This window comes from Haematobia irritans, chromosome 4, assembly GCF_050003625.1.
Source record: "Haematobia irritans isolate KBUSLIRL chromosome 4, ASM5000362v1, whole genome shotgun sequence".
Classification (NCBI taxonomy): Eukaryota; Metazoa; Arthropoda; class Insecta; order Diptera; family Muscidae; genus Haematobia; species Haematobia irritans.
This window is the reverse complement of record NC_134400.1, coordinates 87,448,749-87,465,485: the sequence shown is the minus strand read 5'-3', so window position 1 is coordinate 87,465,485 and position 16,737 is coordinate 87,448,749. Positions and strand designations below refer to the sequence as shown.

General features: G+C 34.2%; 4 protein-coding genes across 9 annotated transcripts in view; 1 reads left to right on the top strand and 3 right to left on the bottom strand.

The window, feature by feature from the left end:
* The window catches only part of MCU (mitochondrial calcium uniporter), a 474,060-nt gene that overhangs the window by 111,093 nt on the left and 346,230 nt on the right, over positions 1–16,737 (bottom strand). The window lies entirely within an intron of this gene.
* The window catches only part of jv (javelin), a 257,363-nt gene that overhangs the window by 93,335 nt on the left and 147,291 nt on the right, over positions 1–16,737 (top strand). The gene's annotated exons all lie outside the window — the stretch shown is intronic.
* Positions 3,008–3,492, bottom strand: LOC142234381 (larval cuticle protein 65Ag1-like). Its single transcript, XM_075305508.1, has 2 exons — positions 3,346–3,492; positions 3,008–3,264 (listed from the first exon to the last, which is right to left on the bottom strand). Exons 1-2 carry the CDS (start codon positions 3,459–3,461, stop codon positions 3,066–3,068), a joined length of 315 nt encoding a protein of 104 aa, XP_075161623.1. The 5' UTR covers positions 3,462–3,492; the 3' UTR covers positions 3,008–3,065.
* LOC142234572 (larval cuticle protein 65Ag1-like) lies at positions 10,433–10,903 on the bottom strand. Its single transcript, XM_075305738.1, has 2 exons — positions 10,770–10,903; positions 10,433–10,688 (listed from the first exon to the last, which is right to left on the bottom strand). Exons 1-2 carry the CDS (start codon positions 10,883–10,885, stop codon positions 10,490–10,492), a joined length of 315 nt encoding a protein of 104 aa, XP_075161853.1. The 5' UTR covers positions 10,886–10,903; the 3' UTR covers positions 10,433–10,489.

The following is a 16,737-nucleotide window of genomic DNA, read 5'->3' as shown; positions in this document are numbered from 1 at the left end:
GACAGTCGGCTGAGTGGACAGCGACCGGTGAACAGTCTCCGAAGCGTGGAAAGAATCAAAAGTCCGCTGGCAAAGAAATGGCCTCTGTTTTTTGGGATGCGCATGGAATAATTTTTATCGATTATCTTGAGAAGGGAAAAACCATAACCAGTGACTATTATATGGCGTTATTAGAGCGTTTAAAGGTCGAAATCGCGGCAAAAGGGCCCCATATGAAGAAGAAAAAAGTGTTGTTCCAACAAGACAACGCACCGTGCCACAAGTCTTTGAGAACGATGGTAAATTCATGAATTAGGCTTCGAATTGCTTCCCCACCCACCGTATTCTCCAGATCTGGCCCCCAGCGACTTTTTCTTGTTCTCAGACCTCAAAACAGTGTTGCCAGGTTAGGGGTTTTTCCCCCAAATTTAGGGGTTTTTTTCTAGTTTAGGGGGATTTTTAGGGGTAACATTTATTTGGGGGGATTTTTGGGGGTAAACAAATATCTTCGACCTAATAAAGTGGAGCAATTCTCAAGCAAAGTCGGAACAATTTTGGCATGAATTATGAGAAAAAAGATGCGGGAAGTCAATAAGAAGATACTAAATACAAGCAAGTATGCAATAGCATTATTTTCGTTATCTTTTTTAAACTCTTCTGTTGAAAGGGCATTTTTAATATTTGACACAATTAAAAACAATCGCATTTGAACTTAGCAGCTGAAAGTATTTTAAGAGCAAGTCTGCTTTTTAAATTGAGATACATATTGTATTATTATATTCAAAGAAAAAATAATTTCCTCAGGGACGAAATTTTAAACAAACGAAAATCTCTTTTGTTATAAAGTATTTTCTTAAAGAGCAAATTATATTTTTTATTTACTTTAAAAGAATATTTTTAGCATCGAACGAAAACTTAGTTTGTCTAAAATTCCGTTTCCCAAAAAAGAAAACTCTTCTTTCAGTACATATATATTTGTGTTAAATTTAATTTTTAAAGTGTATCACTACAGGATTTTTTCACGAAATTTGGGACCCCTTTTTTACTTTTTACATTCTTAAAATTTTTGGGGGTTTTTGAAAAAAGTCTAGACCAATTTAGGGGTTTTTTTCTTAAGATTTGGGGGGAAGAATCAAAAATCACCTGGAAACACTGCCTCAAAAGGATGCTCGCAGGGAAAAAATTTGACTGCAATGAAGAGGTGATCGCCGAAACTGAGGCCTATTTTGAGGCAAAACCGAAGGAGTACTACCAAAATGGTATCAAAAAATTGGAAGGTCGTTATAATCGTTGTATCGCTCTTGAAGGGAACTATGTTGAATAATAAAAACGAATTTTGACAAAAAAAAATGTGTTTTTCTTTGTTAGACCGGGGACTTATCGGCCAACCTGTTATATCGGTGTTTTATTATTTCTTCTGGAACATCCGGCTAATTGTGCTGAACTTTGCTCTAGATCTCATCGCTATATTTGGTGCTCTTTGGTGTAATCTCAAGCGCCTTTTAACCAGAGACTATAAATTCTCAATGGGATTGAAATCGGAGCTTTGTGGTGGCCATTTGAACATTTGAAAACTTTACTCTGACAACCATTTCTTTACTATTTTGTAAGTATGCTTGGATTTGTCGTCTTGTTGAAAAACAAATTGCTCCTCAAGGTACACTGAAAAAAGCATGCCCAAAGAAGCGGAGAATTCAAGTAAGAATACTTTTAAGATACATTTCTCTTTTAAATTTGGGTTTTGTGTACTTCACTATAGGAAGCAAATTTTAATTTTTCGCTTTTTCAGCTCTTTTTCTTCATATGTTATCAAAGTCCTTTAAAACAGGTTAACGACAACTTTATTAAAAACAACATCTTATTGACAACAAGTTAACGACAACTTTATTTTCCAAATTCAGACACGACTTCCAGTAGAAATTATGCTATGTTTCAAGTAAATAACGTCTGTTGATTTTTTTTTGATTTGTAGTTAAGATGCAAAAAGACAGCAAATTTAAAGACAATTTCACTAATTTTAAAGAATTTTTCTGACTTATTAAAGTCAAGTTGACCTTAGCCCAAAATGTTTTTCTTTCTTGTTATGATACCCATTTTGAAGTCAAATCACTTAATTATAAGGACAATACGACTTCATTGAAAAGTTTGTCGACTTTTGGACAAGGAAAAAACTTTATATTAGAGAAATGCGTCTTCTACGCTAAACAAAATTTGCATCTATATTTTATGGCCACGAAATCTTTGGCCTCACGACAATATTTTTTCAGTGTAGGCGCAATATTCAAAGATACTTTCAATTAACCAGCGACCAAGTGTGCCACCATCCCCATACCATGAGTCTTCCCCCTCCATGTCTAACGATTTGCTTTATGTGGTGTTTTTGAAGACTTTGTCGTTGCCAAGACATTAGGTTAGGTTGCCAAGACATTACCAGTAATATTCTGAGGTCGCTACCAGTAATGTTCTTTTGCATCGGATGGAAAATGGTTTATTTTTGTTTCATCTGACCCTATAACTTATTTCCAGTCATCAACCGTCCAATCTTTGGGCGCTTCTATTTAAAACAGATTGCAAAAAGTGAAAACACAAACTCGGTTTTGCTCCCCACTGTATGTACGCCTGATTTGGTCATTTATACACATTTTATAACCATTTTCAATGGGATTTTAACCCAACTTAATTGATATTTTACACAGAGACTAGATTTAACATTCCTTTTAGGTGTGTAACATTTCATCCAATTCGGTTCAGATTTACATGAACCTTCCATATATTTGTTCTTCCGGTTAAGGAAAATATGTACAAAATACCCACATTTTACACACAAATTCCTGAAGCATTTTAGAACAAAAAAATGATATTGTCTACCACAATGCTATATTTCCAGTATGAGCAAGAATTGTATGCCGGTTGCGACCAATTCGGTTTTGATTTCTGTTATATATTTACTCAGTGTGATCACACCATAAGAGGTGAACGACTTATAATCCATCTCCAGTTTCTTATATAAAATGAAAAGCAAAAAGAGTTTTATGTTTTATAAAAACAAAACAAAATTTATTACTAATCAACTATACAATGTCATCTTAAACTTCAGGGGCAACGGGCAAATGGGCACCTTGGGGTTGGAAACCGTTCTCATCGGCGACATAGGTAACAGTGTAGGTTTGACCATCATCGCCGACAAAGGAGTATTCGCCAGTGACAGAGATGGCTTCGTTCTCAGAACCAGCATTTTTCAATTGACCTTGTTCTTGACCCTTGGTGCCATCACTGGTCTCGTAACTGTAAAATGGAAAAAGTTTAGGTGTTCATTAGCAATGGTTAGTCCACATGAGGGATCAGCTTCAGTAAGAGAATATTTACGCATAATTGTAAGATTCAGGACCAACTTCAGATTCGCTTCTGACGATTTCAGCATCGGGGCGGGGAGCAGCCAAGGCAACGGCGAAAAGGGCAGCGAATAGAACGATGAATTTCATGTTGATTCTTTTTCTGTAGGATTTGTGTGACGAGTCTGTGTCAATGGCCGGATACGGTGTGATGTCTAGCAATGTTACTTCATGTTTTTATATGAAGACTGAATTCATTTTTGACCATTAACCAGTAGACGTCATGATCCAAAAAAACCAGTTGGGTTTAATTTGGCCTTTGACTAAATTTAAATCTAATTTAAATGGATGAAGAGCAAAACCTAGGGGGCATATCAAGATGCTAATAATATAGCTGCAAATCAACTACAGCTAGTGAATCCGCAATGATGGATGTGTTAAAATTTCTGCCATAGAATAGCTCAACTTATTTGCATTTGCAATGGACATTGACCAATCCAACAAGTTGCATATATAAAAAAAAAATGTAACAGATTTAGTCTCCACGTTGAATGTGGGCTAAATGAATGGTCACAAAAATAATGATTCCTTGACTTCGCAGATAAAATATGTTCCTACCAGGAGTTGTCATTTCAGGACCCCCGCGTGAGTTGAAATTTAAATTATTTAAACATATATAACAACGACTTTTTTTTACATCCTTTTGAATTTAGTTTAGTTTAATTCACTTTTATTACTTATTATTTTTATACCCTTCATTTCATTTGTAACGCAACGCATATATATTCTTGGTCGTGATGAAATTCAGAGGCTAAAAAACTTGACACAAGTAGGCTTTGGTTCATATCACAAAGGGACCATATCAGATCACTATTTCTTATAGGACCCATTTAAACCGATCTCTATATTTGAATTCTTGAGCCTGCTCAGGCCTCAATTTTCATTCGATTTTATTAAAACTCGACTTGTGATACCAGCATATAGTTTCTAACAGTCATACCAAACTTTAACATTCCATTTACAACGCCATATCGGACCACTATTAGGTAACACCTCCATATAAACCGACCCACAAATTTGTTTTGCAGAGCCCCTTGGAAGAGCAAATTTCATCTGACCCAATTGAAATTTGGTACGCGATATAAGTATATGTCCCCTAACAACAGTGCAAAAATTGTTCCATATTGATCTATAATTATATAAAGCCACCCTACGCGCAAAAAAATAATTCTTTCCTCCCAAACGGAATTTTAGACAAACAAAGTTCGTTTCTCATTTGCTTTTCGCTGTAAGGAAGTGTATTTGGAAGAAAAGTATATACTTTTTGTGATAGACGTTTATTCTTTTCCAGGATGTAAAAACAATTTCATAAAGACAAACTCAAAAAAAAAAAAACATTGTTTTCTTGCTAATTGCATTTTCCCTCACATCTTTCTCACTTCCACGAGGTTTTTTTTAATTCTTAACACCTTTTCCTGTAATACCAACAATGTAGAAGAAATTATACGATTTTATAAATTTTTAATTTTTTTACCTTTCGCCTGGACGGAGAATCGAACCGCGGACCATGCACTTTGTAAGCCAACACACTAACCACTGAGCTATGTACCTGTTATGGTCATCAATAGATAAATATCCATATAAGTTATATTTATATAGCATAGCTTGGGGCGCCCACGAACCGAATAAACAAAGTTTATTTAACAGAAACAAATATTTAGTTTGGCACCGTGGAGCAGTGGTTGCTACGTCCGACTTGCATGCTAAGGGTCTTGGGTTCGATCCCTGCTTTGTTTTTTTTTGTTTTTTTTTACATATATTCCTGATATGTTCGGAAGATTGTAGTATATTAAATTTTGAACTGTAAAATGTGTCTTATTAAAGACTTAAAGTAAGAAAAGAACAGTGTTTGATATAAACGAAATGGACTGTGTTGTTGTTGCAAAAATAACTTTTTTATTGGAAAAATAACAATTTTGTAACAAACGAATTTTTTTGGTGATAAAAGTTTAAAATATTCGAAGCAATTCAAAAAACTCTAACAAAAGAAAAACGTTTTCGGTGCACGTTTTCCAAACGTTTTTTTTTCTTTGCGTGTATATGAATCGATCCTCAGATTTGATTTCTGGAAATGCACATTTGCTCTCCAGATTTCCATGTCATAGAATCCTAAACATAGAATCGGGCACCACTCAGTGATAAGAGAGAAATTCACCACTGTAGTATCACAATGGACTGAATAGTCTAAGTGAGTCTGAAATATGGGGCTGCTCAAGCTGACCTAACCTCCTCTGGGCTATGTAGCTGTTATTGACATCAATAGACAATTGTCGATGTAACCATCAACGCATAAGCAACCACTGTATTGGTTGCAGTTATATTTATAAAGATTTGGGCGCCCACAAGCCGATGTAAAGAGACTTTGTTTACATGAAACACACCTTTTAATCGGTCGTTTTCTTATAAACGAAACAGAAATAATATATTTTTACACATATTCAAAAAAAAAAAAATCTCAAGCCTTCAAATGTTTGCAGTATGTAGTGACTACTATATCAGCTTGTTACTATCCTCAAAATGTGTCTTCTTTAAACATAAAGCTAGAAAACAACAGTGCTCCAAATAAACGAAATTGACTATGAATTTGGAATAAAAATATTTTTGTAGTGCACAAATAAAAATTGTGTAACAGTTTTTATTTTGGTGATAAAGGTTTGAACATTTTGAAAGAATTCATAAATCTGCAAGAAAAGAACAACGTTTGCAATATCCTTCTTCCAAAACTTTTTTCCTTTACATGTAGGTATTTAAACAGACTCCATATGGACTAAGACAATGTTGAGAAGTTTTATGATACCTTGCAAGTGTTACCGCAACTCAACTAACCTTCTACGCAATCCATGGTGTAGGGTATATAAGATTCGGCCTGGCCGAACTTACGGCCATATTTTCTTGTTTTACTTGGAATTGTCGTAGTGGATCCACCTTTGCAAAAAACCTTTCCTGTTTTGATTTTTCAACAGATGTTCGTAACCTTGCTGCAAATTCAGGGCAAAAAAAAAAGAACTTCATCTGAAGTGAAAATTAGCGTTTCTGGATCTTCACTAAAAGTAGTGAAAAGTAATAACCTCCAGTTTGGTTTGCTGGTATATTCTACACTGTTTCATTTGAAATGACGAAGGTGTCGTTTAATTTTAAATAGGTTTCATTTGGTTAAAAGATTACAATTATTTGAAAAAGGTTTCAATGGTGTGCAAACAAAATTTCAATTTGGTTGAAAAGGCCGTCGCCACAAAGGTGGTGAAATTTTCTTTTTGGATCCGAAAGTGGTGCAAAATTGGCGCAGAAGCGATGAATTTAACATGGGCTTGTCATAGGACGGATGTCCACCATTTCAACAGCCGATGCACTAAATTCGCGCCATTTCTTAACCCTGGATAGTCATCCTTATTTTTTGTACACTAAAGTCATCCTTCGTCATTTTGACTACGACTTATTTCAAGACGTTATAATTTGCATCGTGGGCAAAAATAAGAACCAAAATTGAGTTTATTTCCTTACTCAATTTGTTTTTAATTAGTATAAGACAACAATTCATAAAATGGTTGTATTGGTATAACTTAAATTTGTCATTTCCCAATCGACCAAAATGCATTTTAAATCGAAAATGAAATTACGCGTCGTCATTTTGACGAAGGATGACTGTCCAGGGTTAAGGTGTGATGCGAATTCAGTGTTTTGGATGTGAATTAAGAAATTTTGTGATATTGTGACAAAGATATAATTTTTAAAAAATTTTATGATTTTTAATGCGGTCTAACGCTTGTCTGCAACGTTTGACATCAAATATTTTCAAAAATTCGCAATTTTTCTAGATTGGATTTATCATGTTTTTCGGTCAAATTTAAATAATTTGTACCACTTTATAAATTCCTAATCTTATTTTAACCTATTTGAAATAAAAAAATTTAAATTTCCCATTAAAAGATATGAAAAAAGCCAGATATAAACAAGTATATACGGCCGTAAGTTCGGCCAGGCCGAAGCTTATGTACCCTCCACCATGGATTGCGTAGAAACTTCTACTGAAGACTGTCATCCACAATCGAATTACTTGGGTTGCGGTAACACTTGCCGATGGCAAGGTATCTTAAAACTTCCTAACACCGTAATATATACCACATAGTCCATACGTGGTATAATTAAACTAAACAAGTATATACGGCCGTAAGTTCGGCCAGGCCGAAGCTTATGTACCCTCCACCATGGTTTGCGTAGAAACTTCTACTGAAGCCGATGGCAAGGTATCTTAAAACTTCCTAATACCGTAATATATACTACATAGTAGAGGTGTGCACGTGACACGAAATTGTCTTGACTCACGAAATTTTTCGTGACTCACACGTGAGTCGTGAGTCACGCTCATGGCAACGGCGTGAGTGTGCGTGAGCGTGATTAACAAACCAAAATGTCGCGCGTGAGCGTGAGTCACGAAAATATTATCTTCGTGAGTGTGCGTGAGTAAAAATTTACGCTCACGAAAGTAATCCCGCTCACCAACATAAAACGCTGAAGAGTTAAATTTATTTACAATTTTAGTGACACCTGGGATGTTAAAAGTGTAATAACGCTCTCGATTTTAATAATGCTCATGTTTTCAGACACGTCACTAAGGTAAATTACTCAAAAAATTGTTCGTGAGTCACGGTATTTTTCGTGAGTCACGACATTTTCGTGCGTGAGTGTGCGTGAGTACAAATTTTCTTTTCTTGAGTGTGCGTGGGCGTGAGTCATGCTAAACAATATCGTGCGTGAGTGTGCGTGAGTACGATTTTTCCGTCGTGAGTGTGAGTGAGCGTGAGTAAACTATTGCTCACGTGCACACCTCTACTACATAGTCCATACGTGGTATATATTAAACTAGAAAAGGCCGATTAAATACGTATATAATTAAGTTTAAAGTTTCTATAGAAATAAAATTTTGACAAAATAAAATTTTGACAACATTTTCTATAGAAGTAAAATTTGGAAAAAAATTCTATAGAAATAAATTTTCTATAGAAATAAAATTTGGAAAAAATTTTCTATAGAAATAAAATTTTGACAAAATTTTCTATAGAAATAAAATTTTGACAAAATTTTCTATAGAAATAAAATTTTGAGAAAATTTTCTATAGAAATAACATTTTGACAATGTTTTCTATAAAAATAAAATTTTGGTAGATTATTTTTGACTCGACCGGCAACCACGATTACGAACCGATATGGACCAATTTTTGTGTGATTGGGAATCGGCTATATATAACTATAGACCGATATGGACCAATTTTGGCATGGTTATTAGCGGCCTTATACTAACACTACGTACCAAATTTCAACCGGATCGGATGAATTTTGCTCCTCTAAGAGGCTCCGGAGGTCAAATCTGTGGATCGGCTTATATGGGAGCTATATATAGTTATGGGTCGATGTGGACCAATTTTTGCATGGTCATTAGAGAACATATACCAACACCATGTACCAAATTTCAGCCGGATCGGATGAAATTTGCTTCTCTTAGAGGCTCCGCAAGCCAAATCGGGGGATCGGTTTATATGGGGGCTATATATAATTATGGACCGATGTGGACCAATTTTTGCATGGTTGTTAGAGACCACATACTAACACCATGTACCAAATTTCAGCCGGATCGGATGCAATTTGCTTCTCTTAGAGTAATCGCAAGCCAAATTTGAGGGTCCGTTTATATGGGGGCTATACGTAAAAGTTGACCGATATGGCCCATTTGCAATACCATCCGACCTACATCAATAACAACTACTTGTGCCAAGTTTCAAGCCGATAGCTTGTTTCGTTCGGAAGTTAGCGTGATTTCAACAGACGGACGGACGGACGGACATGCTCAGATCGACTCAGAGTTTCACCACGACCCAGAATATATATACTTTATGGGGTCTGAAAGCAATTTGTCGATGTGTTACAAACGGAATGACAAAGTTAATATACCCCCATCCTATGGTGGAGGGTATAATAAAAGGCATTTTAGACCGATAGTGTTAAATGCTAGTAAAAAACTGCTCACGCCTAAATAAATTTATATTTATATTATAAAATTATTTATGTATGTTTTTACTCGACTCCATGTTCTTCTTTTGTTCGGTCGGAGCAGGGATTGAACCCACGACCCTTTGCATGCAAGGCAGACATGCTAACCACTGCTCCACGTGGCAAACAAATGTATGTTTCTGTTAAATAATGTTATGTTTGCATGGGCTCGTGGGCGCTGCAAACTATGCTATATAAATGTAACTTATAACGATAATTATCTGCTGGTGACCATAACAGCTACGTAGCCCAGTGGATAGTGTGTTGGCTTACAAACTGTATGGTACTCGGTTCGATTCTCCGTGCAGGCGAAAGGTAAAATTTAAAAAAAATTATAAAAGTGAATAATTTCTTCAACATTATTTGTATTACAGAAAAAGGTGCCAAGAATTAAAATATTTCGTGGAAGTGAAAATAACGAGTATGTTAGGGAATGAGCACAATCGTCTTTGGGAAAAATTCTTCCGCATATAATATTTTTGGGCTCAAAATGTTTCCAAACATATAATATGTTCACATAAAACAAACATATTAATGTTTCGGCAGTATCCAATAATATATGTGCTTCCTGCAAAATATGTTTGGAACATATGTTAAAGAGGCGATTTTTTTGAGGGTGTAGCAAAATTGGAATTTGTTGAATAATCTATGAGATCTCCGAATTTTGATAATTTTGAACATAAAAGGCATAAAATTATACATATTTGTTGCAGAATTCATTATATATTAACGTGATGGGGAATAGCCCAAAGCAAATTTAATAATCCATTTTAAGGAATACAAACTTTGTGAAAATTTGCTTTGGGCTATTCCCCATCAAGTTATAATCAAATCTGCAAGAAATATGTATAATTTTATGCCTTTTTTACTGATTTAGTTTTCACTTTAGTAAAAAAATGTCGAACTTAATACTTCCCTTTAGCGATTTTCTTCATCACGTTTGACTGCATAATCTACAGCCTTTATGCACAAATTAAATTAAATTGACCCTGCCTTTTTAAAAGAAACTAAAATACTTTGTTTTTTTAATTTAATTTTATTACTAAGCTAATACGTAAGATTGAGAAAGCTTCTTAGACTTCAGGAGCTACGGGTAAATGGGCACCTTGGGGTTGGAAACCGTTCTCATCGGCGATATAGGTAACAGTGTAGGTTTGACCATCATCACCGACAAAGGAGTATTCGCCAGTGACAGAGATGGCTTCGTTCTCGGAACCAGCATTTTTCAATTGACCTTGTTCTTGACCCTTGGTGCCATCACTGGTCTCGTAACTGTAAAATGGAAAAAGTTTAGGTGTTCATTAGCAATGGTTAGTCCACATGAGGGATCAGCTTCAGTAAGAGAATATTTACGCATAATTGTAAGATTCAGGACCAACTTCAGATTCGCTTCTGACGATTTCAGCATCGGGGCGGGGAGCAGCCAAGGCAACGGCGAAAAGAGCAGCGAATAGAACGATGAATTTCATGTTGAGTTTGTCTTTAGTTTGTTTCGCTATGCCGAGCAGTACAAATTTTATGAATGATGATCTAAGAAAAATTTTTTCACTTTTTATAGTTAAACAAAATTCTAGTTAGTTGTACGATTTGTGTTTTTGTTCTTTTTATTTTGGAGCACTCAGTATTTGTCTGAACCAGAAAAGTCATGTTCATTAGGTGCTTATCACTGTGACCTTTGGATTAATTCCAACATTTACTTAAACTTGTTTGTCCATTCACTGTTGTCTCATCTTAAATTCACACCTACAAGATCTTGTTAACATCGTTGGCTTTTTTCGCTATTTTTGCTAGTATATTTTCTTGCTGATGGGGAAGAATATCAGAGTCTTCTACAATTTCAAATATTTAAATTTTTTTTTTGTATTCCATCCACTATCAAAAAATAACTGAAATGATTTTACTCCCTTTACTCGGTATTAATTAACCATGTCGCATATGCAAATAAGGCCCCTAATTAATAGCGGGCTTCTGGCAAATGATCGATAACTGTGAAGTTTGGAAGTTAAACTCGTTCATGTTAGGTGGGCGGCCATGTGAATGACTTTAATGAGGTTTTAATCGTGTTAAGTTTTTACACGGACTTAGTAGAACTTGCTTTGAAACAGTGGCGAACACAAGATAGGTAGAAGCTTAATCTCAGCTTAGGCTTAAAGAAATTCCATGTAATCGATATTTGTATACTCCCAAAAGCACATAGTGGTTAAGTAATAATAATAATGTTCTGCAAAAATGTGACTACCACAAATATTGATTTTAGAAATAGGCTAGAATATTTATCGATACCATTTTTTAGTCTTCATAGGTGTGAATTCGAATATTGCTATTATGTATATAACTTTATATGCACTGAGGAAAAAAGCATGGTCGGTTCCAAAGATTTTGTCTGTACTCTAAGGATTTTGGTATTGATTCGAAGCCAAAGTTACGACACAATTCTCTTTTAAATTTCAGTTTTGCGTAGAACAGTTTAGAGACAATTGTTGAATCACTTCCCAGCAAAAAAAAGTTTGGAAGTTCTGCCAAAGGCACAACTTTAAAGGCACTCCCAAAAATGTTCTTTATTTTAACTACGCAGGAAGATTGTTTGTCAAATTTATTTGGGCAAAGCAATATGGTTGGATGGACGCATGTTTCGGAATTACCACATTCCTCATCAGCATCCTCTACTTACTGCAAAATTATCAACCAATTATCAGAATAAATTCAGGCAGTTCACTAAAGCCAAGGTGAACCACACTTGAACCCTCCGAAAAAAAGGTTTATGATAGCCGGCTTATACCGAAATAAATTCATACAAACATTTCTCTTTTCCTTCACCATCGTTATTGAAATTTTGTTAAACAAAAAAATTCTAAATCCCTTCAAGAAATATTGCGAATTTTTCAAAATATTGTAATTCAAACGTTTCAGACAAGCGTTAGAATGCATTAAAAATCTTAAAAAATATAAAAATTATTTATTTGTCAAAATATGACAACATTTTATAATTCACATGCAAAACACTGAATTTGAATCACAGTTTAAGAAGTGATGCAAATTCAGTGCTACGGCTGTTGAAATGGTGGACATCCATCCTGTTACAAGCCCATGTTAAATTCATCGCTTCTGCGCCTTGCGCTACTTCCGGATCCAAAAAGAACATTTTCACTACTTTTTTGGCGACGCTTTTTTTTGAAAAAAATTCCCGATACTTATTTAGTATTTCCTTTTAGAGAAAATATGTCCGATATTGGGTTATCATATCGGACATATTTTCTCTAAAAGGAAATACTAAATAAGTATCGGGAATTTTTTTGTTGGGTCTACACCGAAAGAATTCTCTTCGTTAATTTTACGAAACATTTTTCATTAACTATTCTTCGTAAATTCTTCATCAAAACAACGAAATTTTCTTTGATTTTTGTAAATTGTACGAAGAACTTTTTACGAATATACGAAATGTCTACGAAATATTCTACATTAACTTTTCTTCATATAAATTTTGTACTTTTAACGAAATTTGTTTTACATCCCACAACATTGTTTTGTACTTCTCATTTGGGCGATATTATTCGAAAACTTAAGGTTTAAAATAGTGGTGACATTTTTCAAATTTGTTACTCGTACAACCCATCGCAGTTTTGACAATATATATATTTTTGTTCATATTTCATAAAAAGTATTTCATAGAAAGTACGATTTTTCATAAAGCGTCCGAAGGTTTTTCATAAAACCTTCGAAAATGTTTCAAAAAAGTATAAAAGTTTTACATACAAGTATGAAGAATTAATTTCGTAAAAAGACTGTATCATTTCGTTCTTTTAATGAAAGTTTTTTTTTTTTGGGAAATTTCGTACTCTTAACGAAATGTTTCATTCTTTGTATGAAGAGAATTCGTTTGGGGTAGATATGGCAATCCTACACTGAAAAAACAGTGAATCCACCAGGAAGAAAACGGTTAATTTTAGAAAATTTTGAATATTTGTAGAAAATTTTAACTAAACAGTATTACAAACGTTGGCATCACGCCGATGGCATAAAAATAAGTAAATATTTTTCGAGAAATTCAAGAAAATTTATTAGACATAACTAATTTTTTTCGCTTGTTAAAGAAAATTTTGTAGATTGAAGGAAAAACTTGGAGTTCAAAATTGCAAGAATGTCATTAGTAACATACGAAGTTCATGATGGACGCATTTTTGGTAAAATTTACAAATTTAAAGAAATTGTGAACTATTTTGTGGAAGACACGAATTTAGTTAATTTTTATACTTCATTTGGGTATATTTTTTCCTCGGTTTTAGTTAATTTAACTAACGTACACAAAACATTATTAGTGTAAAGGAAACTGTCTCCAAACATAATAATTCCATGAACTAAAATAAAGTTAAATTGGCTTTAGTAAAATAGAGAGTTCACTTTTTTGAGTGTATTGCCAATATTTTGCTGTGCCTCGGTCGCGAATTCAACTCTTTAAAAATGATTTTGCCTTTTCTTTCTGTTTTAATTATTCCCACATTTTTGTCTCAAAATTAAGTACACTGCAAAAATACCTTTAAGTTAAATGATTCGCGTTAAAAATGGGTATCTTTACATGTATATCTATAGATATCTAATAGAAAAAATTGCGTTCCACAATCGTGAACGGACGGTGACAAAATGAAACGGAAACGTTCACAACAAATCAAAACGAAATGTTCACGATTTTGTCCACGGCCGTTCACGATTTCATGAACGGCATTCGTTTTTCTTTTTCGATAAAAAATCTTAAAATAATTGTTAGACGTTGTTATGGCAACTCCGCCGATGGTGCAATGTGCTAAGGCGACTGTTAACGCGTATGGTGCGCACAACACAGGTTCGAGTCACAGTAGCGGAAATCTTTTTTTTTTAATTTTGTTTATAAATTCGTAACCATTACGTTTTCAGATCATGAACGCTCGTTGTTGTTTTGACAATGGATGGTGTCATTTTAACGTTGTCAGATTGACCCCGTCTGTTCTCAGTTTGACAACACATGTGTGTTGATTCACTTTCATGAACGAAACGTTTTGAAATGACAACGCCGTTCATGATTTTTTCTATGGGTGTAAGGATTGGTTTCTGAAAAATTCTGCAAAATTAATGAAGTCGTCTTTATCCTTATTTATGCGATGACTTTTTGTATCCTTGATATAAAACTAAAAAGCGTTCTAAAATAGGAGTTGCCGTTAACGCGTTTTTAAATATACACTCAACAAAAAAAAGTGAACTCTCTATTTCAGCAAATTCAACTTTATTTTAGTTCATGGAATTATTATGTTTGGAGAAAGTTTCCTTTACTCCAATAATTTTTTGCGTACTTTAGTTAAATTAACTAAAAAGTGGAAAAAATTATACATAAATTAAGCATAAAGATTTACTAAATTCGTATTTCTCACAACATAGTTCATAATTTCTTTAAATTTGTAAATTTTACTAGAAATGCTTTCATCATGAACTTTGTATGACACTAAAGACATTCTTGCAATTTTGAACTCCAATTTTTTCCTTCAAACTAAAAAAATTCTTTAACAAGTGAAGAAACTTATGTCTAATAAATTTTCTTGAATTTGTCGAAAAATATTTACTTATTTTTGTGACATCGGTGTAATACTGTTTAGTTCAAATTTTCTAAAAATATTCAAAAATTTCTAAAATTAAACGAAAGTTTTCTTCCTCGTTGGTTAACTGTTTTTTCAGTGTACCCTCCACCATAGGATGGGGGTATATTAACTTTGTCATTCCGTTTGTAACACATCGAAATATTGCTCTAAGACCCCATAAAGTATATATATTCTGGGTCGTGATGAAATTCTGAGTCGATCTGAGCATGTCGGTCCGTCCGTCCGTCTGTTGAAATCACGCTAACTTCCGAACGAAACAAGCTATCGACTTGAAACTTGGCACAAGTAGTTGTTATTGGTGTAGGTCGGATGGTTTGCAAATGGGCCATATCGGTCCACTTTTACGTATAGCCCCCATATAAACGGACCCCTAAATTTGGCTGGCGATTGCTCTAAGAGAAGCAAATTTCATCCGATCCGACTGAAATTTGGTACATGATGTTGGTATATGTTCTCCAATGACCATGCAAAAACTGGTCCACATCGGCCCATAATTATATATAGCCCCCATATAAGCCGATCCCCAGATTTGGCCTCCGGAGCCTCTTAGAGGAGCAAAATTCATCCGATCCGGTTGAAATTTGGTATGTGGTGTTTGTATATGGTCTCTAACAACCATGCAAGAATTGGTCCATATCGGTCCATAATTATATATAGTTCCTATATAAATCGATCCCCAGATTTGTCCTCCGGAGCCTCTTGGAGGAGCAACATTCATCCGATCCGGTTGAAATTTACAACGTGGTGTTAGTATAAGGCCGCTAATAACCATGGCAAAATTGGTCCATATCGGTCTATAGTTATATATAGCCGATGCCCAATCACACAAAAATTGGTCCATATCGGTTCATAATCATGGTTGCCACTCGACCCAAAAATAATCTACCAAAGTTTCATTTTTATAGAAAACATTGTCAAAATGTAATTTCTATGTTATAGAAAATTTTTCTCAAAATTTTATTTCTATAGAAAATTTCGTCAAAATTTTGTTTCTATAGAAAATTTTGTCAAAATTTTATTTCTATGGAAAATTTTGTAAAAGTTTTATTTTTATAGAAAATTTTTTCCAAATTTTATTTCTATAGAAAAATTTTTCCAAATTTTACTTCTATAGAAAATGTTGTCAAAATTTTATTTTGTCAAAATTTTATTTCTATAGAAACTTTAAACTTAATTATACACGTATTTAATCGGCCTTTTTTAGTTTAATATATACCACGTATAGACTATGTGGTATATAATATTACGGTGTTAGGAAGTTTTAAGATACCTTGCCATCGGCAAGTGTTAGCGCAACCCAAGTATTTCGATTGTGGATGACAGTCTTCAGTAGAAGTTTCTACGCAATCCATGGTTGAGGGTACATAATCTTCGGTCTGGCCGAACTTACGACCGTATATACTTGTTAAAGCCTCTGATGGCACATGAAGAAAAAAATCAGGAAAAAAACTTATAAATTCAAATTTGTTTCCTAGTAGTGTATTACAAAAATTGCTTCAATTTTCTTCTTCTTTGGCTCGAAAAAATGCCAAAGTATTAGTGTAAAAATAAGACTTTTTTTCTGTGTATAATTTTATTAACCGCTGTTTTCATTTAGCTTCGCCAATGGTTGTAATAGTTAGGATGGTACTTCAAAACCATAACATCAATGGCAGAAGCCCCGGAAATGTACCTCTGTTGAGAAAAATAAATGTGAC